Source organism: Neoarius graeffei, chromosome 23 (genome assembly GCF_027579695.1).
Source record: "Neoarius graeffei isolate fNeoGra1 chromosome 23, fNeoGra1.pri, whole genome shotgun sequence".
Lineage (NCBI taxonomy): Eukaryota > Metazoa > Chordata > Actinopteri > Siluriformes > Ariidae > Neoarius > Neoarius graeffei.
Window position 1 is genome coordinate 45,082,835 of NC_083591.1, and position 26,254 is coordinate 45,109,088.

At 41.5% G+C, this 26,254-nt stretch overlaps 1 protein-coding gene across 3 annotated transcripts in view; it reads right to left on the minus strand.

The window, feature by feature from the left end:
• The window catches only part of LOC132871759 (receptor-type tyrosine-protein phosphatase mu-like), a 444,714-nt gene that overhangs the window by 129,462 nt on the left and 288,998 nt on the right, over nucleotides 1–26,254 (minus strand). For 2 of the 3 annotated variants that reach the window (XM_060906241.1, XM_060906242.1), the window contains exon 13: nucleotides 15,476–15,611. In XM_060906241.1, the coding sequence (XP_060762224.1) occupies nucleotides 15,476–15,611 (136 nt within the window). Of the gene's footprint in view, nucleotides 1–15,475; nucleotides 15,612–22,695; nucleotides 22,771–26,254 lie in introns of all 3 variants that reach the window. The other variant, XM_060906240.1, reaches the window with a different exon arrangement.

Here is a 26,254-nt window from a genome sequence, read left to right on the forward strand (position 1 = left end):
GAATAAAAACGTGTTCTATTCCCTTCTAGCGGGTTTCATTCATTTGGTTTGATAGCATGCAATATTGTTAGCATATCGCTTATCCTATGTATATTACGCCACTCTATTCAATGGAGAATGAGCGTTGAGTATGGTTTACGATATTGCATGGTTGTCAAGACATGACGTCACACGTCGGAGACGTAAAACTTCCACGCTAGCGAGTGACCATGACAATTTGCAAACAAACATGGCCGCCACGTTTGCTTTGTTAAATATGGAAGATTTTGAGAGAATTTTGAAAGAGAAAGATGTGTTAAACACCCGAAAGGAATGTATAATAATAATAATAATAATGGCTGTTTTTTTTTGTGGTATATCAGACTTGGTATATGGAACTCGTCTTTGACTCATTCAATATCATGCTAGCTGAATGGAATATATCTGATATACCATGAAAAAAAGCCAGCCAATATTATTTAAATATATAAATCATATACTATAACTAGTATCCTCATCTCATCTCATCATCTCTAGCCGCTTTATCATGTTCTACAGGGTCGCAGGCAGGCTGGAGCCTATCCCAGCTGACTACGGGCGAAAGGCGGGGTACACCCTGGACAAGTCGCCAGGTCATCACAGGGCTGACACATAGACACAGACAACCATTCACACCTACGGTCAATTTAGAGTCACCAGTTAACCTAACCTGCATGTCTTTGGACTGTGGGGGAAACCGGAGCACCCGGAGGAAACCCACGCGGACACGGGGAGAACATGCAAACTCCGCACAGAAAGGCCCTCGCCGGCCACGGGGCTCGAACCCGGACCTTCTTGCTGTGAGGCGACAGCGCTAACCACTACACCACCGTGCCGCCCACTAGTATCCTCATTTAAAAAAAAAAAACAAAAACCTGTGATCCTGACCAGGCAGTTACTAAGGATGAAAGAATGAAAGCTAAATGCAATGCATTCGTGTTCAAGTTAACAAATGTGGTCTTTCTTTGACACGCAAGCTTCAGATCTGACCGTTCAATTCAATCGCACTCAAGCTTCATATCGAACACACTTGCACTTATAAGCTTTTTTTTTTGCATCCCATGAGATCCCAGTCCTGATACACGTCTTTATTCTCAATCACGGAGAAAAAAAAAAACAAAAAAAAAAACAATTGCGTGACTCCTATATGTATCTTTATGGAACGTTATCTATTCATTTATATGATTAATGTATTTGAATTTGCTTCCATCCCTATAAGACACTATCCTGAACAAGCTAGTGAGAGAATTGCTGCTCATCACTGTGTATTGAGAGAAAAATAGTGACGACCATGAGCTTGCAGTTTCTAACTTGTTCTCTGTCTGCTGCGCAAGAGTTAAACAACAGCAGTAAGACAAAACAAGACTGTGCATAAAGCGACAGGGAGATAAGCCACGAGAGCTGAGCTAGATCTTAATTCACCTGGGCGGAGAAGAATGATGGAGAGAAGGAGAGAGAGGGGGTTATCTCTTTTGCTCATGCTCATCCTCCGGAATCGTGCTCTCCGCAGTCGGCTAATTCCATTTTCTGTGGTGAACTAAGTTCACACGTCTCTTTCTTTTCCTATATCTCTTTTCTTTGCTTTTTCTCCAATTCTATCATGAGCTGTCTCTCATCCACCCACTTTATCCTAGCGCTGCCTCTCTTCTGGTCTCAACCTCTCTCCCTCTCTCTTTCAGCTCTACTTCATTGGCCTCTTGTCTAATGATAAGCTCTGTGTGTGTGTGTGTGTGTGTGTGTGTGTGTGTGTGTGTGTGTGTGTGTGTGTGTGTGTGTGTAATAATATTAGGTGTGAGGGGTGTGTATGTACGGTACAAGGTCAGGGTGTTCTATCCTGGAGAAGAGTTCGTTATCTGGTGAAGAGGAGCGGAGGGACAGAGAGAGGATTTGCTCTGATCCGTCAGAGACGGCCGAGCTGTCGACAGCAGGGTTCAGGGCAGAGAGATGGATATGAGGAGACGCTTTTGACATTCTCCTCCATCCCTCCTCTTTCACTCTCTCTCTCTCTCTTTCTCTTACTCATCATCAGCATGCTCGGGCTGTCAATGAAACAAATGCGCTTGCCTTGTTCCAATTAGTGTGGTGTGTGTTGTGGCTCGGCGCTAAAGCATGTTCACTTAATGAAGGTATTCATGCTGTGGGCAGCATCCTCTAAACGCTCCGTCACCCGCAGTGCCAGCGCACACATCCCAACACCATCCGCTCTTATTGGATCAGACAGGACGCAATAGCAGGAAAGGAGGCTGCCTCTGTTCTTATTAGGCACGAGGCCGTATGAGACGGGCGCCTCTCTTAACTCCGGCACTGCATGAGTGCCACAGCCCTATTGCCCCCGGTTACGTCTCCTAATCACATCCTTCCCAGCATTCCCTGGGCCTCGGCGAACAGCGTACACATGTCAATCAGCTACTGCTGGCTGGGGCGAAGGAGGCTGCCATGTCAATCTCACTCCCAGCTCTGGGAAGAAGCTGAGAAAACAGAAGGCGTGATTGGCACGCGCTCGACGTGGGCGCATCCCCACCAACGTTAAACCTCCGCCGAGCTTCTAGCTATCAGCCGTAATAGGCGGGATGAGTTTCAGCCAGCTCCTGAAGCAGCAGGCATCGAGTTGCTTTCTCCCTCTTCTTTTCTCTGCCTCTGGGAGTGCTCGGGTTACTCGCGTGCATGCAGGATGGTAAACAACAAAACAGTGTAGTGCAGTCATTCATCAATCACCAAGTCTGACAAATGAGGTCAAATCAGCATGCATCTAACATGAACCATGCAGAGGGAAACTGATGAAGAATGATGTGATATAAGATTAAATGAAATAAATCATCAGAAGTCATGATGTGGATGCCAGGGGTTGGAATGAGATGACGGGCTAATTCGGTTTTGCTCGTGCCTGTGATGACCGACCGAGAGATTATACAGAATTCCCAAAGAGGAAGGGGGAAAGAAATCCGAGCTTCCCTCACCGGTCGGTCACAGGCAGAGCAAAAGAGTTAGCGTCCTCACTATGAGCGTGTGTTAGTTTGTTTCTCAGAACAAAGATGGAACAGATGTAAAATTAGTGGGATATCAAGGTCCTTTTTTTCTCAAGTTGAAACATCGCTTGTGAGAAGACAGGCATTTCAGTATCAGGTTTGGAAAATCTTGTGAAAGAAAATGGCACAAAAATAATTCATCAGTTTCCAATATGAAGCAATATTAAAATTGACTTTTGTGTAATTTACTCAAGACCAATCTTATCAGCAGCTAATAATCCGAAATGAAAACTAATTAAAGCTTCTTGTTTATTTTAAAGGTTATACTCGAAGCTTTCACATATGGAGCAGAAGGTAAGCTATAAAAAAAAAAAAAAAAAAATGCCTGTCTGCAGAAGGACCGTAGTAGAATCACTAAATCTAATCATGCAGGGAAGAGTGTACAAGTCTTGTTGGAAAAGAGCAAATGCACTAACATTGTACAAAGGTGTTTACTTACAGGTAATAAGTGTAGGAGTGATAGGTTCTTCTGCCGAGTGAGGTGGTGGTGGGGTATAAGCAGTGGAAGGGGAGGGGGGGATGGAATGAAAGGAAAGAAAAAGTAAAAAATATTAATGCTCGAAAAAGAGATATAAAGATGAACAAAAGCAGACATGGTGGCATACGTGTATGAGAGAGAGAGAGAGAGAGAGAGAAGTTTTGGCCTAGTGATCGAGAGAGGTACGGCGATTGCGGAGAGGCGTCTCAGGCATGCTCATTCTATCACTACAGATAAAGTACACGGCAGCCTTTCACTAAATACACAAGATTCAGTGCCCAAAATTATTACAACTATCAGACTGAACTAATTTACCACGGAGCTAAACTTTAATTACTTCCAAGACGCCTATGATGCCAATTAGGGTGATCAGTTTCATGAACTTGTGCTTCGCTGTTTGGAAAAGAAAGAGCAATTTACACAGGGCTTTTGTACGGAAGCCGCGAGAGGCCCTTCATATAATCTTTTTTTATTCACCTTGTTATCCTGAGATAACGACATAATTAATTCAGGATCTCGAGAAAACAACACAACTAATTCGAGATCTCGAGAAAACAAAACCGTTATTCCGAGATAACGACATAATTAATTCAGGATGTTGAGAAAACAACACAACTAATTCGAGATCTCAAGAAAACAAAACAATTATTCCGTGATCTCGAGAAAACAAAACCGTTATTCCGAGATAACGACATAATTAATTCAGGATGTCGAGAAAACAACACAACTAATTCGAGATCTCAAGAAAACAAAACAATTATTCCGTGATCTCGAGAAAACAAAACCGTTATTCCGAGATAACGACATAATTAATTCAGGATGTCGAGAAAACAACACAACTAATTCGAGATCTCAAGAAAACAAAACAATTATTCCGTGATCTCGAGAAAACAAAACCGTTATCCCGAGATAACGACATAATTAATTCAGGATGTCGAGAAAACAACACAACTAATTCGAGATCTCGAGAAAACAAAACCATTATTCCGAGATGACGACATAATTAATTCAGGATGTCGAGAAAACAACACAACTAATTCGAGATCTCAAGAAAACAAAACCATTATTCCGAGATAACGACATAATTAATTCAGGATGTCGAGAAAACAACACAACTAATTCGAGATCTCGAGAAAACAAAACCATTATTCCGAGATGACGACATAATTAATTCAGGATGTCGAGAAAACAATACAACTAATTCGAGATCTCAAGAAAACAAAACCATTATTCCGAGATAACGACATAATTAATTCAGGATGTCGAGAAAACAACACAACTAATTCGAGATCTCAAGAAAACAAAACAATTATTCCGTGATCTCGAGAAAACAAAACCGTTATCCCGAGATAACGACATAATTAATTCAGGATGTCGAGAAAACAACACAACTAATTCGAGATCTCGAGAAAACAAAACCATTATTCCGAGATGACGACATAATTAATTCAGGATGTCGAGAAAACAACACAACTAATTCGAGATCTCAAGAAAACAAAACCATTATTCCGAGATAACGACATAATTAATTCAGGATGTCGAGAAAACAACACAACTAATTCGAGATCTCGAGAAAACAAAACCATTATTCCGAGATGACGACATAATTAATTCAGGATGTCGAGAAAACAATACAACTAATTCGAGATCTCAAGAAAACAAAACCATTATTCCGAGATAACGACATAATTAATTCAGGATGTCGAGAAAACAACACAACTAATTCGAGATCTCGAGAAAACAAAACCGTTATTCCGAGATGACGACATAATTAATTCAGGATGTCGAGAAAACAATACAACTAATTCGAGATCTCAAGAAAACAAAACCATTATTCCGAGATAACGACATAATTAATTCAGGATGTCGAGAAAACAAGACAACTAATTCGAGAGCTCGAGAAAACAAAACCGTTATTCCGAGATCACGACATAATTAATTCAGGATCTCGAGAAAACAACACAACTAATTCGAGATGTCGAGAAAACAAAACAATTATTCCGTGATCTCGAGAAAACAAAACCGTTATTCCAAGATAACGACATAAATAATGCAATCTCTCCCTGTGTCAACCCCTGATCAAAATATTGCCTTATTGGGTGATCGATTATTCCAGACATTCTAATGACCAAAGTTGCGTCTATACAGAATGAGAAATAGCCCCAAAGTCAGCATATCACAAGTCTCTTGGCGTACCTGAATGAACCATTTCTCAACTGTTTACTCGAGATCATGAAATAACAGTTTTGTTTTCTCGAGATCTCGAATTAGTTGTGTTGTTTTCTCGAGATCCTGAATTAATTATGTCGTTATCTCGGGATAACAAGGTGAATAAAAAAAGGATTATATGAAGGGCCTCTCGCGGCTTCCGTACTTTTGTAACAAAGAAACAAACAAAAAAGTATTTACTCTTATTGCTTGCACGTTACTCTCAATGAATACGAAACATACTTTGCCTTTAAAATGAAATTTTACTACCAAACGTTTAAAACCAGCCTTATTTGAATAAGCATTATTGATAACAGTGCAGTGTGAGTTTAAAGGAATACTCCAGGGTTTTTCAGTCCAATCTGTAATCTTGTCGAGCACAGCTGTTAAATCTGGATGACTATGACAAACAGAAATTTTGAAACGTTTTCCTGGAATAAAAATCCGTTTGCTTGAAAAGGTACTGTATTAATGAATTCTAAGGGCAGCTGATGGGGCAGTTGCCAATAATTCATGCTAAAACGCTTATTTTTGCTGACTTGTGCATTAATTCCACTCTAAATCGGTGATCGTTTTCTGATTCGTTCTGTTTTATTTGGTCCTTGTTTTGCTCCAGTGCTGGAAATTTGGAAACTTTGATGAGGCCAGCTTAAGTAGTTTTGCCAGACTGCGTAGTAGTTTGTTGCCTGTGGGTACGGTGCAGCAACTGCTCCTGTGTGTGAGTGTTCTGATCTGAAATTGTAGTTACAACGTTCTCCAGAAAATCTGAAGTACCTGGCTTTAAAAAAAAAAAAAAAGTAGTAGGTGACTATGGAATTTGTGGCTACAAAGCCGTCGCGGTGCGCCTAAGGTGCATTAATGCTTGGGGGGTCTGGGGGCATGCCCTTCCGAGAATTTTGAAATTTGCATGCCTTCTGGTGCACTCTCGGCTAATAAATTATGAACCATTTCCCTGTAAAATACTTGCAAAATATGTATGAAATTTCCCTCCAGACGTGTGCGTGTGTGTGCTTGGCTTTCTGAGTCACCCTTTGTAGTACGCTTCCTGGCTCTGTAGCATAACTACATACAGTACGCTATGGTGTGGCCACGTGGTCCGGCTCAGCCAATCAGAGCGCGAGAATCGATCAACAAATATAGCGTCGCTTTTGGTCATGCTCGACCCGAATCAAAGACAACTTTGTGGTGAAATAATTGGATTTGCAGCCAATTCTGGGCAGCGGAGACGATATAAAATTGCTTGAACATTGAAAGGAAAGGTTTTTTTTTTCCCGTGGGATCGAGTAGCCAGTGCAGACCGTCTGTGTAGGCGGAGAAAACGGCCAGCTTGTGGACATCTCTGTTAGCCTGGGCCCGCCCATCCTAAGCGTGACGCAACACGAGGGCCTGTTGCGAGCTTAGTCTGGCCAGGCAAGCTATCTACAGCTCTTCCAAGCTCCCGAAAAATCGGGAACCAATCAACTTTGAGCATCTCCAACGGCCCTGGGTAGAGGCGTGCTCAAGGCACTGACGTAGTAGAACTGCGACCGGAAGCCATAGATTGTTTACAGAATCCATGCCGGAAGCGCTTCATTCACGCTTCCGCATCTATTACGCATAGATGCTGTATTGAAAGCATTCAACGGGAAGTTCTCATTGAAAACGGAGCAAAGAGCAGCCCTGGAGGTATTTATTGAAAGGAGGGACGTTTTCGCCTTGCTCCCGACCGGCTTCGGTAAGAGTTTAATCTACCAGTTAGCCCCGTCGCGTCACATACGTCAGAGGAAAGAGTGATGTGATTGGTTTAAGCTTCGTCACAGCCTTTTCTGGCTTCGACCAGTAGCAAACTGAGGCATTTCAGGGAGGCGGGTCAACCACGGGCTCTGGGAAACGGTTGGGCTTAATATCTTGGCCAGACCAATAGCTCGCAGAGCTTTGAAGTCGCGTTAGCCAGGCTACATCTCTGTAGGAGTACAGCACACTGTACATTTTACACACGTCACTTTGTATGTAAAATGTATTTAGGTTTGAGTTTTGTTCTTGCATGCTTGGCATCGTACTAGCTTCATTTGCAAATTAGCAAACTTTACTAGCTATGGACGCTCACCAAAGACACCAGCAATCTCTGCTACTGCCTTGAAAGCTTTATTTTTATTCATGTCTCTATACAGAGGTGACACAGTGCATCATACGCTAAGGTTAAACAATGGTTATACATTTCTTTCTCTTTTTGTAAATTGAAACTAGTTTCCGGTAGGAACTAAAATCTGGAAAACAAAACAAAACAAACAAACCACAGGCTTGGTCTGAGGAATCATTCAAGCCGTTCATTTGGATTTGTCACTTTACGGTGTCGTATCTAATTTGCACAGAATTGAGAAGGTTTCAGTATCACTCGGCGCTCGTTGTTATTATAATATAATTTTGCATGTTAGAGCTGTGTCTATATACAACAGCCTTTCGACTTCCTTTAGAAGAGAATTATATTTCAGAGCAGGGAAATGTGCCGAAATCCTCTTCAATGGCAATCGTACAGACCGTCCCTATCCTGCAGTACATTTCAGTAGATAGAGATTAGGTTGAAAGAAAAAAAAAATGCTATAAATCCTATAAACATCTTTTCTGTGCAGGGGCTCACCAACTAAAGTTCTGCCATTCAATCACAGGTATAAACGTGATTGAACATGCCAGGGCTAACGTGGCGATTCGACACAGGCCAGTGTGTGAACAGGTACACTACCGTTCAAAAGTTTGGGGTCACTTTGAAATGTCCTTATTTTTGAAAGAAAAGCACTGTTCTTTTCAATGAAGATCACTTTAAACTCATCAGAAATCCACTCTATACATTGCTAATGTGCTAAATGACTATTCTAGCTGGTTTTTGGTGCAATATCTCCATAGGTGTATAGAGGCCCATTTCCAGCAACTCTCACTCCAGTGTTCTAATGGTACAATGTGTTTGCTCATTGCCTCAGAAGGCTAATGGATGATTAGAAAACCCTTGTACAATCATGTTAGCACAGCTGAAAACAGTTTAGCTCTTTAGAGAAGCTATAGACCCCTTCGCAGTAAACGTCATTCATACGTAAGAGGAAATTGCGCGCGCAGCCTGGACCCAAAAAAGACTCAGCGACGGTAGAGACGAGAAGAAATATTTGGAAGAAATGCCTAGTTGTTGTGTTGTCGGGTATCAGAATCGTAGCAGTGATGGGGTTAAAATGTACAGAATTCCAGCAGGATCTCACCCATTCCAAAAAAAAAATCACCGACGTCTATGGCTACAAGCCATCAAACGTGTAGACTGGGATGAAAGCACTATCAAAAATGCGCGGGTTTGCAGCGCCCACTTCATCACAGGTAAGATCAGGCTATTTATTAAATCTTTCTTTTTTATTCTTTCTAGTCTTCGTTTACTGATGTAGCAAAATACTTTGGTAACGTTTGTCTGATTAGCTGGGTCATAGTTGCACAATGTAATGAATATTGTTAGCATGTTAACTTAGCTTTGCATGCAGTTCTGTTTGTAGGAGAGGTCTCGCTTGACTCAAGCAGTCCAGATTTCGTGCCGTCGTTATTTGTGTATGCCGAAAATCACAATTTTAAAGCAAGGATGGAAAGGTAAAATTGTGCGCCCTCACTCTAAATGCCAACTTACGTTGACTGCTCTAACCGAGCTCCCGCCCCGTTCACTTTCATTTCTGCTCTCTGCCTCTCGCTTTTTACGCAGCTCTGATTTCTCTTAGCTGCACTCTTTACACTATCATTCCTTTCATGCCATTACCTCCTGCAAATTGCTGTTTAGTGTTGGCATTTGCTGTTGTAGCTAAAGCCACATTGCCATCACATCACTGGCATAATTTGATTAAAACAAAATGAATATGAATGTCCCATTGTTAATCAAGTTGTAGTCTCGCTGTAACCAGTATATATCTGGCCATTGTATACCAGGGAACTTACTAACATCGTCCGTCCACTCTTTAATTAAATACGGATCCAGTAGGTGATGTCCACTTGTTAGAGTTAACTTATTTATGTAGCATTCTCGATCTTGTAACGACAATTGTTTTGCATAATCTGACAGCTCATAATGCCGGTCTATGGGCAGCGCCATTGTTTCTGAGTCCAGGCTGCGCGCACATCCTGGCAACGGTCGGTCGTAGCCGGGTATCTGCTAAATCGAAGATATTTTTCTACGTTTTGGCCTGTCATCCACATGAAAACACATCAAAAACGAATATTTAAAAAAACTCCGGGCAAAGTGAAGATTTTTGAAAACTCCGTGTATGCCTTTTCGTGTAGACAGAGATAACCGGAGTTTTGCATTTTAGAACGTCACAATCTGTGCCAAAAAAATGACAACAAATCTGCCCTGACGTCAAACGTGCGACCTTTGTTTACTGCAGAAGCCAGATTAAGCATGGACAAAGAGTAATGGATCGGAGTAGTGCCTTGAAAGCGTTAATTATTGTGCAGGTGCTATTTACATGTTTAATTTCAGAAGCCCGACTACTGACAAGATTCCCAATCAACGTTTTCTTGCGTCTTTTGAAGTTTATACTCCAAAATTGTGTTTAGAAGCAATTCTGTCTCCGAGTCTGTCCAGACGAACGAGCTTGGCGCCATGTTTTACGTTTAGGCGGAAGTGACGCCAACAGAGGGCTATTCTGATGTGATTAGGGGGTAGGATTTGGGGAAATAATGCCATCTACAGGTTTGGAATGCTTATGAATGTGATTGAAAACGCAGATGTTCGGTTATGTGTGGAAGGGATTTTTTTCGAAGACGAGGTGGTGTGGATAAAACATTTTTATAAACGGGGGGGGGGGGGGGGGGGGGGGAATGTTCGGTTTTAAAAATACCCGGCTACGTGTGTACATGGCCTAAAACTGACCTTCCTTTGAGCAGATTGAGTTTCTGGAGCATCACATTTGTGGGGTCGATTAAATGCTCAAAATGGGCAGAAAAATGTCTTGACTATATTTTCTATTCATTTTACAACTTATGGTGGTAAATAAAAGTGTGACTTTTCATGGAAAACACAAAATTGTCTGGGTGACCCCAAACTTTTGAACGGTAGTGTAGACGGGAGGAGATCTCGTGTTTCAGCATTCTGAACAACACGGAGTCTCCTGGGCATGATTCTAAATGGTAATATCAATTGAAGTGCGAGTCTAGATTTAACATGAGGATTAGCATGTCCTACCTCACTTCCATTTCTAACCTAATCCAGTTAATTAAACCGACAGATTCAAACGCGCCCATTCATTTGATTAAGCTATATTGAGCAGAATTCAATTAAAAGGGTTGTGCATAGTGAGCATAACCTTTGCTGTGGCTCCGACATCTCCAGGAGAGGTGTTGCTCCTGAAGGGACATTTTTTTAAAAGATATCTTTCTCCCTGCACGTCGAATACATAAATATGACTAATAAACCGTGTGTGTACATGAAGCTAGTGGTGTACAGGAGATCAGAGTGTAGGAGGGCAGTGGGGGTTATTGTAATGAGGAGCTGATATTAATTCTGTCGCTCCTTTCAATTCAGCACTTCCTCCGTGCCTTTACTGATGGCTGGCTGACAGATTCCTGCTAATCTAAAACAAATGCAAAGAGCAGTGTGTGTGTGTGTGTGTGTGTTAGGAGTTGAATATTTTCTCAGGCTGACTCTAGAGCCCTCTAGGTCCTGATAGAGGGCTTTACGGGACCAGGCTAATGTAAACTAGCCTGCAGCAAACCAATCACTCCATCGCTCCATAGCTTTCATCACCATTTCTCTCTCATTTCCATTTTCCCTCAGCTTCTCTCTTGTGCTGTTTTCACACAAACTCTTTCTCTCTCTCTGTCTCTCTCGCTGTCATTTTAATAGGATTTAAAGAAGTTCGATTAATTATTCAGCATCGCACTGACAATCCAGTGGCCCACGGGTCAAAAACGAAACTGGCGTGGAAATCTATTATTAATAGCTGTATTTGAAATCCCCCAAATACAGGACACTTCATATACTGCATCTCAATGTGATTATGATAAACTGGATTATTAATGCCACTGTTATGTGAAAAGAGCTTACCATTGACTTTTGAATACGTTTTTATCAGGCTTCTCTGAAGGTTAGTTGCAGCTAATTCCTTCTTCCGTTTACCGAACTTACAAATCACTCCGAGTGTTTGACGCTTTGATTTTTTTTAACACACGGCTTAACGTAGGGAAGGGCGATATGACATAAATATCGTACTGTAATCTCATCTCATTATCTCTAGCCGCTTTATCCTTCTACAGGGTCGCAGGCAAGCTGGAGCCTATCCCAGCTGACTACGGGCGAAAGGCGGGGTACACCCTGGACAAGTCGCCAGGTCATCACAGGGCTGACACATAGACACAGACAACCATTCACACACCTTCACATTCACACCTACGGTCAATTTAGAGTCACCAGTTAACCTAACCTGCATGTCTTTGGACTGTGGGGGAAACCGGAGCACCCGGAGGAAACCCACGCGGACACGGGGAGAACATGCAAACTCCACACAGAAAGGCCCTCGCCGGCCACGGGGCTCGAACCCGGACCTTCTTGCTGTGAGGCGACAGCGCTAACCACTTATTTAATCCTTCGTTTGTCTAATTTTTATTTCAGTTTTATTTGTTATCGGTTTGACATTTTTCTTGCTACTGTAACACGTGAATTTCCCCGATGTGGGATGAATAAAGTGAATCTAATCTAATCTAACTGTTTAAACGCTAGCCTTGCTAGGGTTTTGCTAACTGACACCTGACACTACCCATAGTATCCAGAAAAAAAAGCAACACCAACATTAAGGTGTCCCACAATACCAATAACTATAACTACAATAATAACTATAAATAAATAAATAAATAAATAAATCCCCTGCAGCTTATGTGGTTGGTGATCACACCAGACCGATAACGATACCTATAGCCCAGGCCTGGGTTTATCTGTATCGGTGAGATTTGCTTCTGGAGCGATTTTTCCAGACCTGGACCTGATCCGATAAACATCTGACCAATCAGGTAACTGGTTACATGTGATGTTGTCTGAGCATGTGCTATTTTTCCCTGGGCATCTTTGTACATCCTTGTTGCATCGTGAAGTCATGGAATACGGATTCACAGAAAATAAATAAATCTCATCATCTCTAGCCACTTTATCCTTCTACAGGGTCGCAGGCAAGCTATCCCAGCTGACTACAGGCGAAAGGCGGGGTACACCCTGGACAAGTCGCCAGGTCATCACAGGGCTGACACATAGACACAGACAACCATTCACACTCACATTCACACCTACGGTCAATTTAGAGTCACCAGTTAACCTAACCTGCATGTCTTTGGGGGAAACCGGAGCACCCGGAGGAAACCCACGCGGACACGGGGAGAACATGCAAACTCCGCACAGAAAGGCCCTCGCTGGCCCCGGGGCTCGAACCCAGGACCTTCTTGCTGTGAGGCGACAGCGCTAACCACTACACCACCGTGCCGCCCAAATAAATAAATAAATAAATAAAAATACAAGGCGTGGATCTTTTATTCACGGATATATGATTTTTTTCCGTGAAATATCAATAGCAAATTAATAAAGTAAGCATATAAACGCAGGTAAGATATTTTAATTATGAACTTCAGCAGTCCAAATGTATGTTTGTTTTAGACTTCTTAATTTTTTTTATCCGTGACGCACCATCCGTATGAAATCCGTAACCAATCTGTAATATACTGAAATTATTAGCATCCGTGATGCATCCGTATTAAAATCTGTAACCACTCCGTATTTTGTCTCCTTTTTTATTATATTTCCGTAGTCTGTTACCGATCCGTATTTTATCAACCACCGGAGTGTGTACATGGGTTGTTTTGGAGTCCGAGCTGTACAGTATGACCCGGAATAATGTGCTACAACTTGGAAAAAACTTCCATGACTATTCCTAAATTGCATGCATTTATTTCCCTGAGTGTCAGGACCAAGCGAGATTATAGCCGGGATTATAGTTGTGGTGTGACTGCTCCAGACCGGAACTAAATTCAGGCAGAGGGATAGTCATAGTTGTAGTTAAAAGTATAGTTAGAGTTATCGGTGTTGTGGGACCCCGGGCCCTTATTGTTGTTCTAAACAGATACAAATACAGATAATAACAGAAGGAACACTAATCATATTTTAAAATCATGGCAGAAAATTTTGCACAGAATCTGTTCAAACTAAAGTGTATGAGGACTACGATCCCACAGGATGTAAGTAAAATTTGCATGAGTGGGACGTTAATATTTTCGCAAGAACAAACGAAGAACATGTTCATGAACATGCAAAGCATTTACAGCACTCATTCATCCTTAGTAAGTGCCTGGTTAGGGATTGCATTGGTTTAAATGAGGCTACTAGTTTGCTTGTATTTGGGGAAACAGAACCAACTAAATTCATTGGAAAATATCACAGGTAGGTGCAAACAAAAATAATGGCACAAGCCGGACTAAAAAAAAAAAAAAACACAAAACAAAAAAACCTTTCAATCAATTATAAATTTGAGGTTGAGGTTGTCGGAGCCAGAATTCAGACCATGCTGAGAGTAGCGGCATTTCTATATACACTACCGTTCAAAAGTTTGGGGTCACTTTGAAATGTCCTTATTTTTGAAAGAAAAGCACTGTTCTTTTCAATGAAGATCGCTTTAAACTCATCAGAAATCCACTCTATACATTGCTAATGTGCTAAATGACTATTCTAGCTGCAAATGTCTGGTTTTTGGTGCAATATCTCCATAGGTGTATAGAGGCCCATTTCCAGCAACTCTCACTCCAGTGTTCTAATGGTACAATGTGTTTGCTCATTGCCTCAGAAGGCTAATGGATGATTAGAAAACCCTTGTACAATCATGTTAGCACAGCTGAAAACAGTTTAGCTCTTTAGAGAAGCTATAAAACTGACCTTCCTTTGAGCAGATTGAGTTTCTGGAGCATCACATTTGTGGGGTCGATTAAATGCTCAAAATGGCCAGAAAAATCTCATCTCATCTCATCTCATTATCTCTAGCCGCTTTATCCTGTTCTACAGGGTCGCAGGCAAGCTGGAGCCTATCCCAGCTGACTACGGGCGAAAGGCGGGGTACATCCTGGACAAGTCGCCAGGTCATCACAGGGCTGACACATAGACACAGACAACCATTCACACACACGGTCAATTTAGAGTCACCAGTTAACCTAACCTGCATGTCTTTGGACTGTGGGGGAAACCGGAGCACCCGGAGGAAACCCACGTGGACAACATGCAAACTCCGCACAGAAAGGCCCTCGCCGGCCACGGGGCTCGAACCCGGACCTTCTTGCTGTGAGGCGACAGCGCTAACCACTCCACCACCGTGCCGCCCGGCCAGAAAAATGTCTTGACTATCTTTTCTATTCATTTTACAACTTATGGTGGTAAATAAAAGTGTGACTTTTCATGGAAAACACAAAATTGTCTGGGTGACCCCAAACTTTTGAACGGTAGTGTACTTTTTTCAGTGTTTCTAGTGGCATAGCAGTAGGATTCATATGTAATTTAAAAAGTTCCAGTTTAGACCACGCCTACTTCGGGTTTAAATTCAGATATACATACAGATATTGAAAGCACTAAACGGATAAACTTAGCGTCACTGCATAACACCTCTACTGCACTGTCATATCGCCCAACCCGAGTTCAGCTGCATACTGTATAAACAAACATGTTTCTGATTTATTATTTTAGAGATGATCTGCTGTAATTATAAGTGTATGTCTCAATGCTTACCGTTTCTTCATGAGAAGTACCACGCCGAGGAAGATGATGACGAAGAGCAGGATGCCAGCGATGACGCCAGCGATCTTCACCGTGTGGTCGGTCTGTTTCTCCGGCTCCACTGCGTTCGGTTTGTGTGTTGCCGACCCTAAAATGGTAAAAGTGAAAGGCCACAACAGTTATTAGGAATGTGGAAGAGTTAAGGGCTGCTAAATAAAGACTTGTGATGATGGCTTGGACGTTAATTGACAAAAAATAAAAATCTCACAGTGCTGAGATACTGTATGTCTGGCAGTGATGGCAGCACAGAGACATTTACGAACTGGTGTACGACTGTCGAATTAGCAGAAGAGAAATAGTGTGGAATGAATATGTGGGTACAGTGGGCTTTAATGTTGTACATCGACTTGAGTATTTTCAAAGACTGCCAACATAACATTTAATTTAAAAAAAAAAAAACATACTCCAGCATTCATTTTTAAATGAGTATCTGTCCAACACTATACAGTGAGTCGAGTTACCTCAGGCAACGATTTCAACATGCTTTTATATGCTGAAAAGCCTGTTGAGTCAAAACTCACTTATAATAGACGTCTAAGGGCAGTTATTGGAGTAGTCAACTGTTTATACAAAGTGCTTTCATGAATTTTTCATACAAAGGTTGTAAATTAAACTTAAAATCTCTACAATCATTCTTTCCAAGGTTGGAGTACTTTCTAGATGGAAATTTGTGGTTTAGTCTTAATAAGTTCACAAGGTTTGGGGTGATGAAGAGTGCATAAGAACAGCTTTGGGAAGACTTTTTCTTAGGTTTGTCTCTTTGTTCATCAAGAGCTTTGTTTTTCGCAGAGCGGAGCAATTTGAGTGGCTCTTCCACCACCACAGGGAACCCGATTATAAGCGCAAGGAAACGTATCTCAAACACTTGACCACTGGATAAAGGAATTTGTATCTTTATTTACATAAGATAGATGGGGTTTTTTATCCAGCGCTTATTTTTAATTTGCTTTTTAAAAAAACAACAACAACGTGGGCTTACTTATGAACACATTTTACAGAAAATATTCACGACCGTTTCATTTAAAACTAGTTAAAACACTTTTATTAGTCCACTTTGTCCTGAGTATGAATTTAAACTGCAACTGGTGGGGAGTCTCAGGTCTGGGAGGACTTGAGTATTGGGGAAAATGGAATTACCCCTTAATTGCTCCCAGGTCTGCTCTGACCCAGAGTGGTAGCACCTGCCTGGGTTCCAGCTATGGGTTAAATAGTACATCACCAATAAGGCGCTGGCACCAGGGCGCTTTTCGGTGCAATGTGGCAGATGAACCCAACAGGGTCAGTGGCGCACGACCAGATGGCATGTGGAAGAGCCACTCAAATGGCCAACGGATGGCATCACTCGGCAAGTCAGCTGTCACTGTGGGACAGCTTCCATACCCGTCAGGTCTGTGGCACTTTTCTGCACCACTTGGCATCAGGTCTGGAGGTCCAGAGAAACAACACGATGGGGGCACGGCATCGTTTGTCTTACCTTACTGTGCAAGGCATTTCATTAGGAGAGGAGAATAGTATGCAAGAGCTCACAAGGCCAGACATTCCATGGCAGCTCAGCCAGGCCATTCATGCCGCCACTGCGGGTGACTCTGTGGCTCTGGTGCAGGCCTCGCGGCCCATCTGTGTTTCTGCACATCCTAATCAAGCAGTCACCATCACTAGCGATGGACAGCTGATGCCAACAATTAGTCCACTAGCTTAGTGTACAATTGATAGTTTCTGTCATGTAAGGGCGACAGACACGTAAATGCAGGAAGAGTTTTATTGAAAGCATTGTCACAAGACACTGCAGCAATTTATTGACGTGAAATACACTAAACTAAATAATTCAGTGGTTCATATGCTATAATATTGTGATTCAATTCAGGTTGATTTTGTGCCCTTGCAAATATTTTGCTCATACACTCATCAGGAGGTCCACTTTTAGGCAGTGACTAAATTTATTTAAGTCACTAAATAAATTTAAGATATTTATCTCTTTATTCTATCCACATTCACTGGATATGAGCAATCGTACGCTCCGATTGGCTACTCTACTACGACGCTATCAGCTCATATTCCGTGAGTAGAGAAAAACACAATAGAGGAGCGTGTTGCTGAACCAACCGAGGACGAAATAAAAACTCTAATCGAAAACAAAACCCCAGAAAATAAAAAAAAGCAACAAAATATGGAATGAAAGTATTTGCTGGTAAGAACATATATACTTTTTTTTAAAGAATTATTATTATAGCATTTTTCACAAATTGCTACTATCATTTCGCCGGTTTGTTTACATTCTTCATTGTTATATTTATCAAATTTGCAAAAAATAAAAATGCTCCGTTTCTCAAAATCCAGTGAACGTGGATAGAATAAAATAATTCTTCCACTAAATCTCATCATAAATGGCTTAAAGCCAACATGGTGCTATGCGCCTCGTCGGCTATCAGCTCATGTACGGCTCGATTTCGTGGAATAACTGTTAAATATTAGAGTGTAATGGTTCATTCAGGCGTCTTTAGTTAGTGCTACAAATATCCGTATCTGACTCTGTATTCATATTTAAACCTGAAGTGCGTGTGTGTGTGTGTGTGTGTGGGTGGCCAAAACACTTTTTTTTTTTTACATTTAATTAAATATGAATCCTACAGTGGTGCTTGAAAATTTGTGAACCCTTTACAATTTTCTATATTTCTGCATAATTATGACCTAAAACATCATCAGATTTTCACACAAGTCCTAAAAGTAGATAAAGAGAACCCAGTTAAACAAATGAGACAAAAATATTATACTTGGTCATTTATTTATTGAGGAAAATGATCCAATATTACATATCTGTGAGTGGCAAAAGTATGTGAACCTCTAGGGTTAGCAGTTAATTTGAAGGTGAAATTAGAGTCAGGTGTTTTCAATCAATGGGATGACAATCAGGTGTGAGTGGGCACCCTGTTTTATTTAAAGAACAGGGATCTATCAAAGTCTGATATACACAACACATGTTTGTGGAAGTGTATCATGGAATGAACAAAGGAGATTTCTGAGGACCTCAGAAAAAGCATTGTTGATGCTTATCAGGCTGGAAAAGGTTACAAAACCATCTCTAAAGAGTTTGGCCTCCACCAATCCACAGTCAGACAGATTGTGTACAAATGGAGGAAATTCAAGACCATTGTTACCCTCCCCAGGAGTGGTCGACCAACAAAGATCACTCCAAGAGCAAGGAGTGTAATAGTCAGCGAGGTCACAAAGGACCCCAGGGTAACTTCTAAGCAACTGAAGGCCTCTCTCACATTGGTTAATGTTAATGTTCATGAGTCCACCATCAGGAGAACACTGAACAACAATGGCATGCATGGCAGGGTTACAAGGAAAAAGCCACTGCTCTCCAAAAAGAACATTGCTGCTTGTCTGCAGTTTGCTAAAGATCACGTGGACAAGCCAGAAGGCTATTGGAAAAAAGTTTTGGTGACAGATGAGACCAAAATATAACTTTTTGGTTTAAATGAGAAACGTTATGTTTGGAGAAAGGAAAACACTGCATTCCAGCATAAGAACCTTATCCCATCTGTGAAACATGGTGGTGGTAGTATCATGGTTTGGGCCTGTTTTGTTGCATCTGGGCCAGGACGGCTTGCCATCATTGATGGAACAATGAATTCTGAATAATGCCAGCGAATTCTAAAGGAAAATGTCAGGACATCTGTCCACGAACTGAATCTCAAGAGAAGGTGGGTCATGCAGCAAGACAACGACCCTAAGCACACAAGTCGTTCCACCAAAGAATGGTTAAAGAAGAATAAAGTTAATGTTTTGGAATGGCCAAGTCAAAGTCCTGACCTTAATCCAATGGAAATGTTGTGGAAGGACCTGAAGTGAGCAGTTCATGTGAGGAAACCCACCAACATCCCAGAGCTGAAGCTGTTCTGTACGGAGGAATGGGCTAAAATTCCTCCAAGCCGGTGTGCAGGACTGATCAACGGTTACCGGAAACGTTTAGTTGCAGTTATTGCTGCACAAGGGGGTCACACCAGATACTGAAAGCAAAGGTTCATATGCTTTTGCCACTCACAGATATGTAATATTGGATCATTTTCCTTAATAAATAAATGACCAAGTATAATATTTTGCCTCATTTGTTTAACTGGCTTCTCTTTATCTACTTTTAGGACTTGTGTGAAAATCTGATGATGTTTTAGGTCATATTTATGCAGAAATACAGTAGACAATTCTAAAGGGTTCACAAATTTTCAAGCACCACTGTACAACTATGCCCAAGGAAACGCTGGAAAATACTCAAGGAAACCCAGAGGCAGAAACACTCAGCATGGTTTGTGAATTCTGGCTGTTATTATTTCCCAAAATATAAACGAACTAGGTGCCGAAATTGAAATCAGCACAATCCTCACCAGGCAGTTACTAAGGTTGCTGTAAATGCATTAAATCATTACATGTTTGTGGGACATGGGGAAAAACACAGGCTACGCAACGGAAAGCTATTTAATTCACAGTATACAGTTCAATTCGTATAGTGTATTTATTGATGAAATTCAACAAGTGCCCTTAATCATGCATTATAAGTAAATTCGGAGTAAACAGGTTTTCTGTTCTTTTCTCAGCACGGAGAATTGGCGATGTTTGTGTCCATGGTACTTGCACATGCACTATTGATAGAGATTAGGTGCTGGAAAAATGCTGGAGAATTTTTTTAACCTGTTGTAGAAAGCACAGGAGGTCCATTGAGACCTGTGGTCTGTTTATTTCTAGGTGCCATTAGGACTGCTGGGTTGATAAAACTGAAGCTATGTGATAGCCATGGGGAGGCAATATGTGATAGGTTTAGCACTGCCTCTTCTCTTCGACAGATAAGTGTGCTAGTGTGTGTGTGTGTGTGTGTGTGAGAGAGAGAGAAACCATGTCAATTCTGCCACCTGTGAACTTTTTTTTTCCTGTGACAGTGAGTTTGGGATGACAAATTTGAGAAATAGGATGTTCTGCTCAACTGTGTTAACATGTGTGTGTGTGTGTGTGTGTGTTGTCTTTCTACACATCCTGAATCGTAGCACCTTGTTAAGGAATAGCTTGTGTGATTGCATTTTGATACAGATGTGCTATGCCAGGGCTGCCAACTTTTCAAAATTCCTTGGAGTGAGATTTTTTTTTTTGGGGGGGGGTCGACGGCAAAATTTTTCCGCACACCACGCAGTAAGTGGGAATTTTGTATTCAGTTTGGTATTCACTTGTCCCCCTGCATTCTGGTGTTTTATTTGTGGGTCGTCCAGCTGGAGATGGACAATGAAGGGGGGGGTTGAGATTTTGGATTTAGTAGATGTTCCTGCATTCTGGTGGATTTTTGGAGTGGCCTGCTGTGCCATACCTACATTCTTACACACCCTGACTTGCCAGGCCTTCAGTTTGTGGCCAACAAAAGCACCAAGTTTTGGCTTAAAAGCCCCCACGCTAGAAAACTACAGATGACTGCCAATGTTCCTGTAGCCCTATAGACCTGCGTTTCAGATTTAAAGGCAAGTTCATGTTTGAAAATATTTCATCAGCTAAGCCTAAACACCTTCTGAATTGAAACTAAATGTTAAGTTTTTAATAACTGTTGCAACAATAAGATTGTCCCTCACTGACTATTCATTATGCATTTAAGGGCTTTCCCCACCACTGGGTTCAACAGAAGATTGGCATGGGGAAAAATATCAACAGCAAAGGAACAAATAAAATGCTTAAACAGTAAGCAAAATGTGCATGTGCTACAAGAAACATTAAAATGATTAAGTTTGAACAGTATTGAAACACAAAAAGCTGAACCTTGGCCATAGGTGGGAATGTGCACACAAAGTTGGGCTTAAAAATTTCGGTCATACTTAAATAAGCTATATTAATATATTTCTTATTAATTTATTTATTTCTTATCTGTTTCTTATTAGTAATAGAGCATTCGTCAGGGCCTGTTATCTGACAAATATTCTCTACCTGTCTTGCCCTCTTTGAAACCCTGTCTCCTCAGTATATTGTTCTGTCTTTTTTTTTGTAATTATTCACAAGTTCAAGTTCTTTGATATTACAGGTGACCATGCTTTATTTACTTTAACTGAGCAATTACATACATCATAAATAATTAAAAATAAATACCCTGTAAATAAACAATAGGTATGGTGGCTAATGGCTCTTCTTGCATTTGTAATATTATCTCTTACTTGCTTTATTTTACAACATTTCCAGTATGGCTTCAAATAAAGTCATAAAGTATGAGAACATACAGTAAACAAACTAAAAATGCGCCTTAATAACCGTGTGCTAAGGAGGTGCTCTCCCATGCTGCTTGTTGGGGAAGATAGAGGCTGTGGCACGGCAGTAGGCCTATAATGATTTAGCATGCCTAGTACACAGCTCTCGATATGGCATTAAATATTCTCACAACACTTATAGGCCAAAACGATTAAGAAACTTTATATAAGTTCATAATTACGCCAGTAACACCACACATTGGCGTGCATATGTACAAACCTGTCTGAGACACCCGTCTTCAACTCAACGGTAGGCAATTATCCAACTTCCAGCGAGTGCAGCATCATTAGATGCGCCACCTACCATAGGGGAGTGTGTACAGAAGGGAACACCTCTCTGCCTGTTTAGCCGTGCGTAAGGCGTAATTGATCGATCGCAAGTGGTTGGCGCGACGCAATGGGTAGCCTAGATTAGATAGATAAACTAGATTTTTTCTAGCGTGAGAAATCGGAGGTATGGCGTGTGAAGACAATCAAATGCGTGTGTCTCACGCTCATTGCGTGAGAGTTGGCAACCCAGGCTATGCTAAAATGAGTCTGTCAGATATCTGTGTTGTGTTTATTATGGCAACATGAGCACTGTGTGTGTGCACGCGCGTGTGTGTGTGTGTGTGTGTGTGTGTGTGTGTATGTGAGAACCATTCTCACAAAAAAAAAAATGGTGTAGTAGGACTTTAGATTTGTGCTTGCTTGTTTATACACACCGGTCTGACTGCAGAAACAGAGCTGGATATTGCATCAGGGCCAAAGTTTACTGCACAGTCACAAACACGAGCGCACGCGCGCACACACACACACAAACACACACATACAGAGCTGTCTGTCTTTCTGATGGGGTGTGATGGTGGGAGTAATGGAAGCGGATGGGAGGAGACAGTCTTGGCAGGGTGAGTGTCTGACCTGTTAGTTGGTTGTCGCCTGCAGCTGGAGCAATGCGGATGTACGGAGTAGTGAGCTGCGTCACTAGAATAGCGGCTGACAGAGTGAGATCCACAACGGCATGCAGTGTGTGTGTAAGAGAGAGAGAAAGATATAGAAGAGGTGTAGAGCACAAATGGAAAAGAGCAAGTAAAGGCACACAGAGAAAGAGAAAAAAAACAAGCAAACAAACGAGTGTTTAAGTAGTTCAGTATCAAGCTGAAAAATTCCATATCAGAAATATATACAGTACCAGTTAAAAGTTTGGATACACCTACTCATTCTTAGTTTTTTCTTCTGTATTTTGACTATTTTCTACAGTGTAGAACAATACCGAAGACATCAAAACTATGAAATAACACATGGAACACATATATTATTTACCAGCTTAAGGTCGGTCCGTATCGTGAAATACCGTGACCGAGGTCTTGAAAATACTGACCGAGGCCTCTGGGCCTTAAGCTGGTAAATAATATATTTATTTTTTTCTTTACCAAATTCTAACAGAAAATGAGAGCGCCCGAAAGGGAAAACCATATTTAGAACAAACCTGCTACAAGGTCGTCAAAAACCTGTTTGACGAGCTACATTAGCTTGGAATTTTCCAAAAATAAAAAAAAAACTTGATCTAGGCGACACAAAACCAGGTGCTTTCATCATAGTAAATAATATATATTTATTTCGTCTTCATCAGGGTAGTTCAACTCACTTTTGCTGTGAACACTGTCGTTATCGCTATCCATGCTGTAAAATTAATGCTATTATACTGAGAAATGCGAAAATAAATGTTGACAAAAAATTGCTACTATGTTTGTTGTTGGGTGGCACGGCGGTGTAGTGGTTAGCGCTGTCGCCTCACAGCAAGAAGGTTCCGGGTTCGAGCCCCGTGGCCGGCGAGGGGCTTTCTGTGTGGAGTTTGCATGTTCTCCCCGTGTCCGCGTGGGTTTCCTCCGGGTGCTCCGGTTTCCCCCACAGTCCAAAGACATGCAGGTTAGGTTAACTGGTGACTCTAAATTGACCGTAGGTGTGAATGTGAGTGTGAATGGTTGTCTGTGTCTATGTGTCAGCCCTGCGATGACCTGGCGACTTGTCCAGGGTGTACCCCGCCTTTTGCCCGTAGTCAGCTGGGATAGGCTCCAGGTTGCCTGTGACCCTGTAGAACAGGATAAAGTGGCTAGAGATAATGAGATGAGATTGTTGTTGTGAACGAGCGAGTCGCCAAAGGTCTGTAACCAACGTCTGGATCGTAGGATTCCAGACCGCTCGCGAGCCAATCAGAGCGCACGATTTGATGGAAACCGGGCAGCGAAAAAAAATAAATGGAATTATGTGGTAAACAAAAAGTGTTTAAAAAAAAAAAGTTGCATATTTTAGGTTCTTCAAAGTAGCCAGCATTTACCTTGATGACGCTTTACACACTACTGGCATTATCTTAACCAGCTTCATGAGGTAATCACCTGGAATGCTTTTCAATTAACAGTTCTGCCTCGTCAAAAGTTAATTAGTGCAATTTCTTGCCTTCTTAATGCATTTGAAACCAAAATAGTAAATAATAAAAATACGCTAAATTGCCCTATTCAACTAGCCTGGCAAGCCAGACTAAATGTGAATATTTAGTCTGGCCTCGATCCGTAGATATTTCCGACGGGGGTAGGAGGAACAAACCGCTGTCTTTCAAACTGTCTCTGTGCGTATAGGCCAACGCTCTGACCAATCAGCGCAACAGTGACTGTGACGTAGTCAGAGCGACAGAAAGCAGTGGGGGAGGCCTTAAAATAAATAATTTTTCAAAATGCGTATTAATTAATAAACAGGTTCTAGATATTAAGAAGTTTGGAGATAATGACCACAAGTTTGGAGTCTGTACCACATACTTAACATACACTTTTTTTTTTCAAGGGTTTGCTTAAACTGTTTTTGAGTTTTTATTTAGTGGTGTTTGGTGAAATAATTTCCCTTAAATTTAAAATAACGGGAAAATAAGAAACAATCAAAAAGTAATGTTTCAAAGCTGTTTATTAATTCTTCGTACTGCACAAACTAGCCCCATCCTTTTGGCTACGAGCGGAGCCAGCTGGTAGATCAGACTTTTGCCATAGCCGGTCGGCAAAACAGCGAAAATGTCCTTCTTGAAAAGGAATGAGCGGAGAGCCTCTTCCTGCTCATGTTTCAACGAAAACTCCAAGTCTAATTCTTCTAAAACTGATTCCAAAGCGGAGTCAAACGCGCGCTGTTCACTAGCCGTAGCCATCTTTCCTGTTGTGCTTTCTCCAGCGTCGCGCAGCTTTGTCGTCACTCCTGCAAAAGCTCGCCCAAAGAATCCAAACAAAAACCTTGCGTTGTGATTGGCGGGCACGATTTGATGCCCGGGGTGTGTTGTTTATATGGTGCGAGGCTAGACCCACTCGCTAGGCAAAAATATTTTTGGCCACTAGGCGGGTGGATCTAGTTTACTAGGCTACTATTCAACACCACAACTGTAGTAATCCATATCATGTCAAGAACCGCTCAACTAAGTAAAGAGAAACGACATCCATCATTACTTTAAGACATGAAGTGACTTTTTTTTTTTAAAGATTTTTTTGGGCTTTTTTCACCTTTATTGGATAGGACAGTGTAGAGACAGGAAATGAGCAGGACAGAGAGACGGGGAGGGATCAGGAAATGACCCCGGGTCAGAATTGAACCCGGACCCATGGCACGGCACCTTATCCACCTGAGCCACGACGCCCCCAAAGTGACTTTTAATTCATAAAAATAAAGAAAAAAACCCACTGAATTAGAAGGCGCGTCCAAACTTTTGACTGGTACTGTATACTATATATATATATATATATATATATATATATATATATATATATACACACACTGTATATAGTAGAGAGAGAGAGAGAGAGAGAGAGAGAGAGAGAGAGCACATTACATTCTCATCAACAACAATACAAAATTGGCCTAAAAGTTACCCTAAACATTATAAACTCCCATGGCGTGTTTTTTTTTTTTTTTAAACTTGACCAGTTTTTATTGCATCACAAAATGTATGCACCAATCAGGTTAAAGATGCAAATACAGCCCTTGCAACTTATGCTGTGTTCACACTTATACCGGTATGAAAGTGGTATAACTGTATCGATACAAAGTATAGCGGTACAGTTTAGTGCATCTGTCCACACTAGCGAGAAATGTTTGCGGTTTTCTTTCACGGAAGTTGAAATGCGCGTGCGCGAAATGTTGCCGTGGTTACCGAGTAACTTCCTTCCGAGAATATGGCGGATGAAACGACGTGTGTGTGCTTTTTGTTGTCAATGTACAGTCTGTATTTCTGGTGGTCATTTATTCAGTCGAATCGTATAAGACACGCGAGGCAGTTGAGAAAGAAACAAAGAAAACAAATCTCCCTTTCTCCCTCTTCCCTTCTCTTTCCCTCCCTTTCTCCCTCTTTCCTTCTCTTCCCCTCCCTTTCTCTCTCCTTTCCCCTCTTCCTCCTTTCTTCCTCCCTCCCTCCTCCTTTCTCCCCCCTTTCTTTGCTCCATGTAGCTCC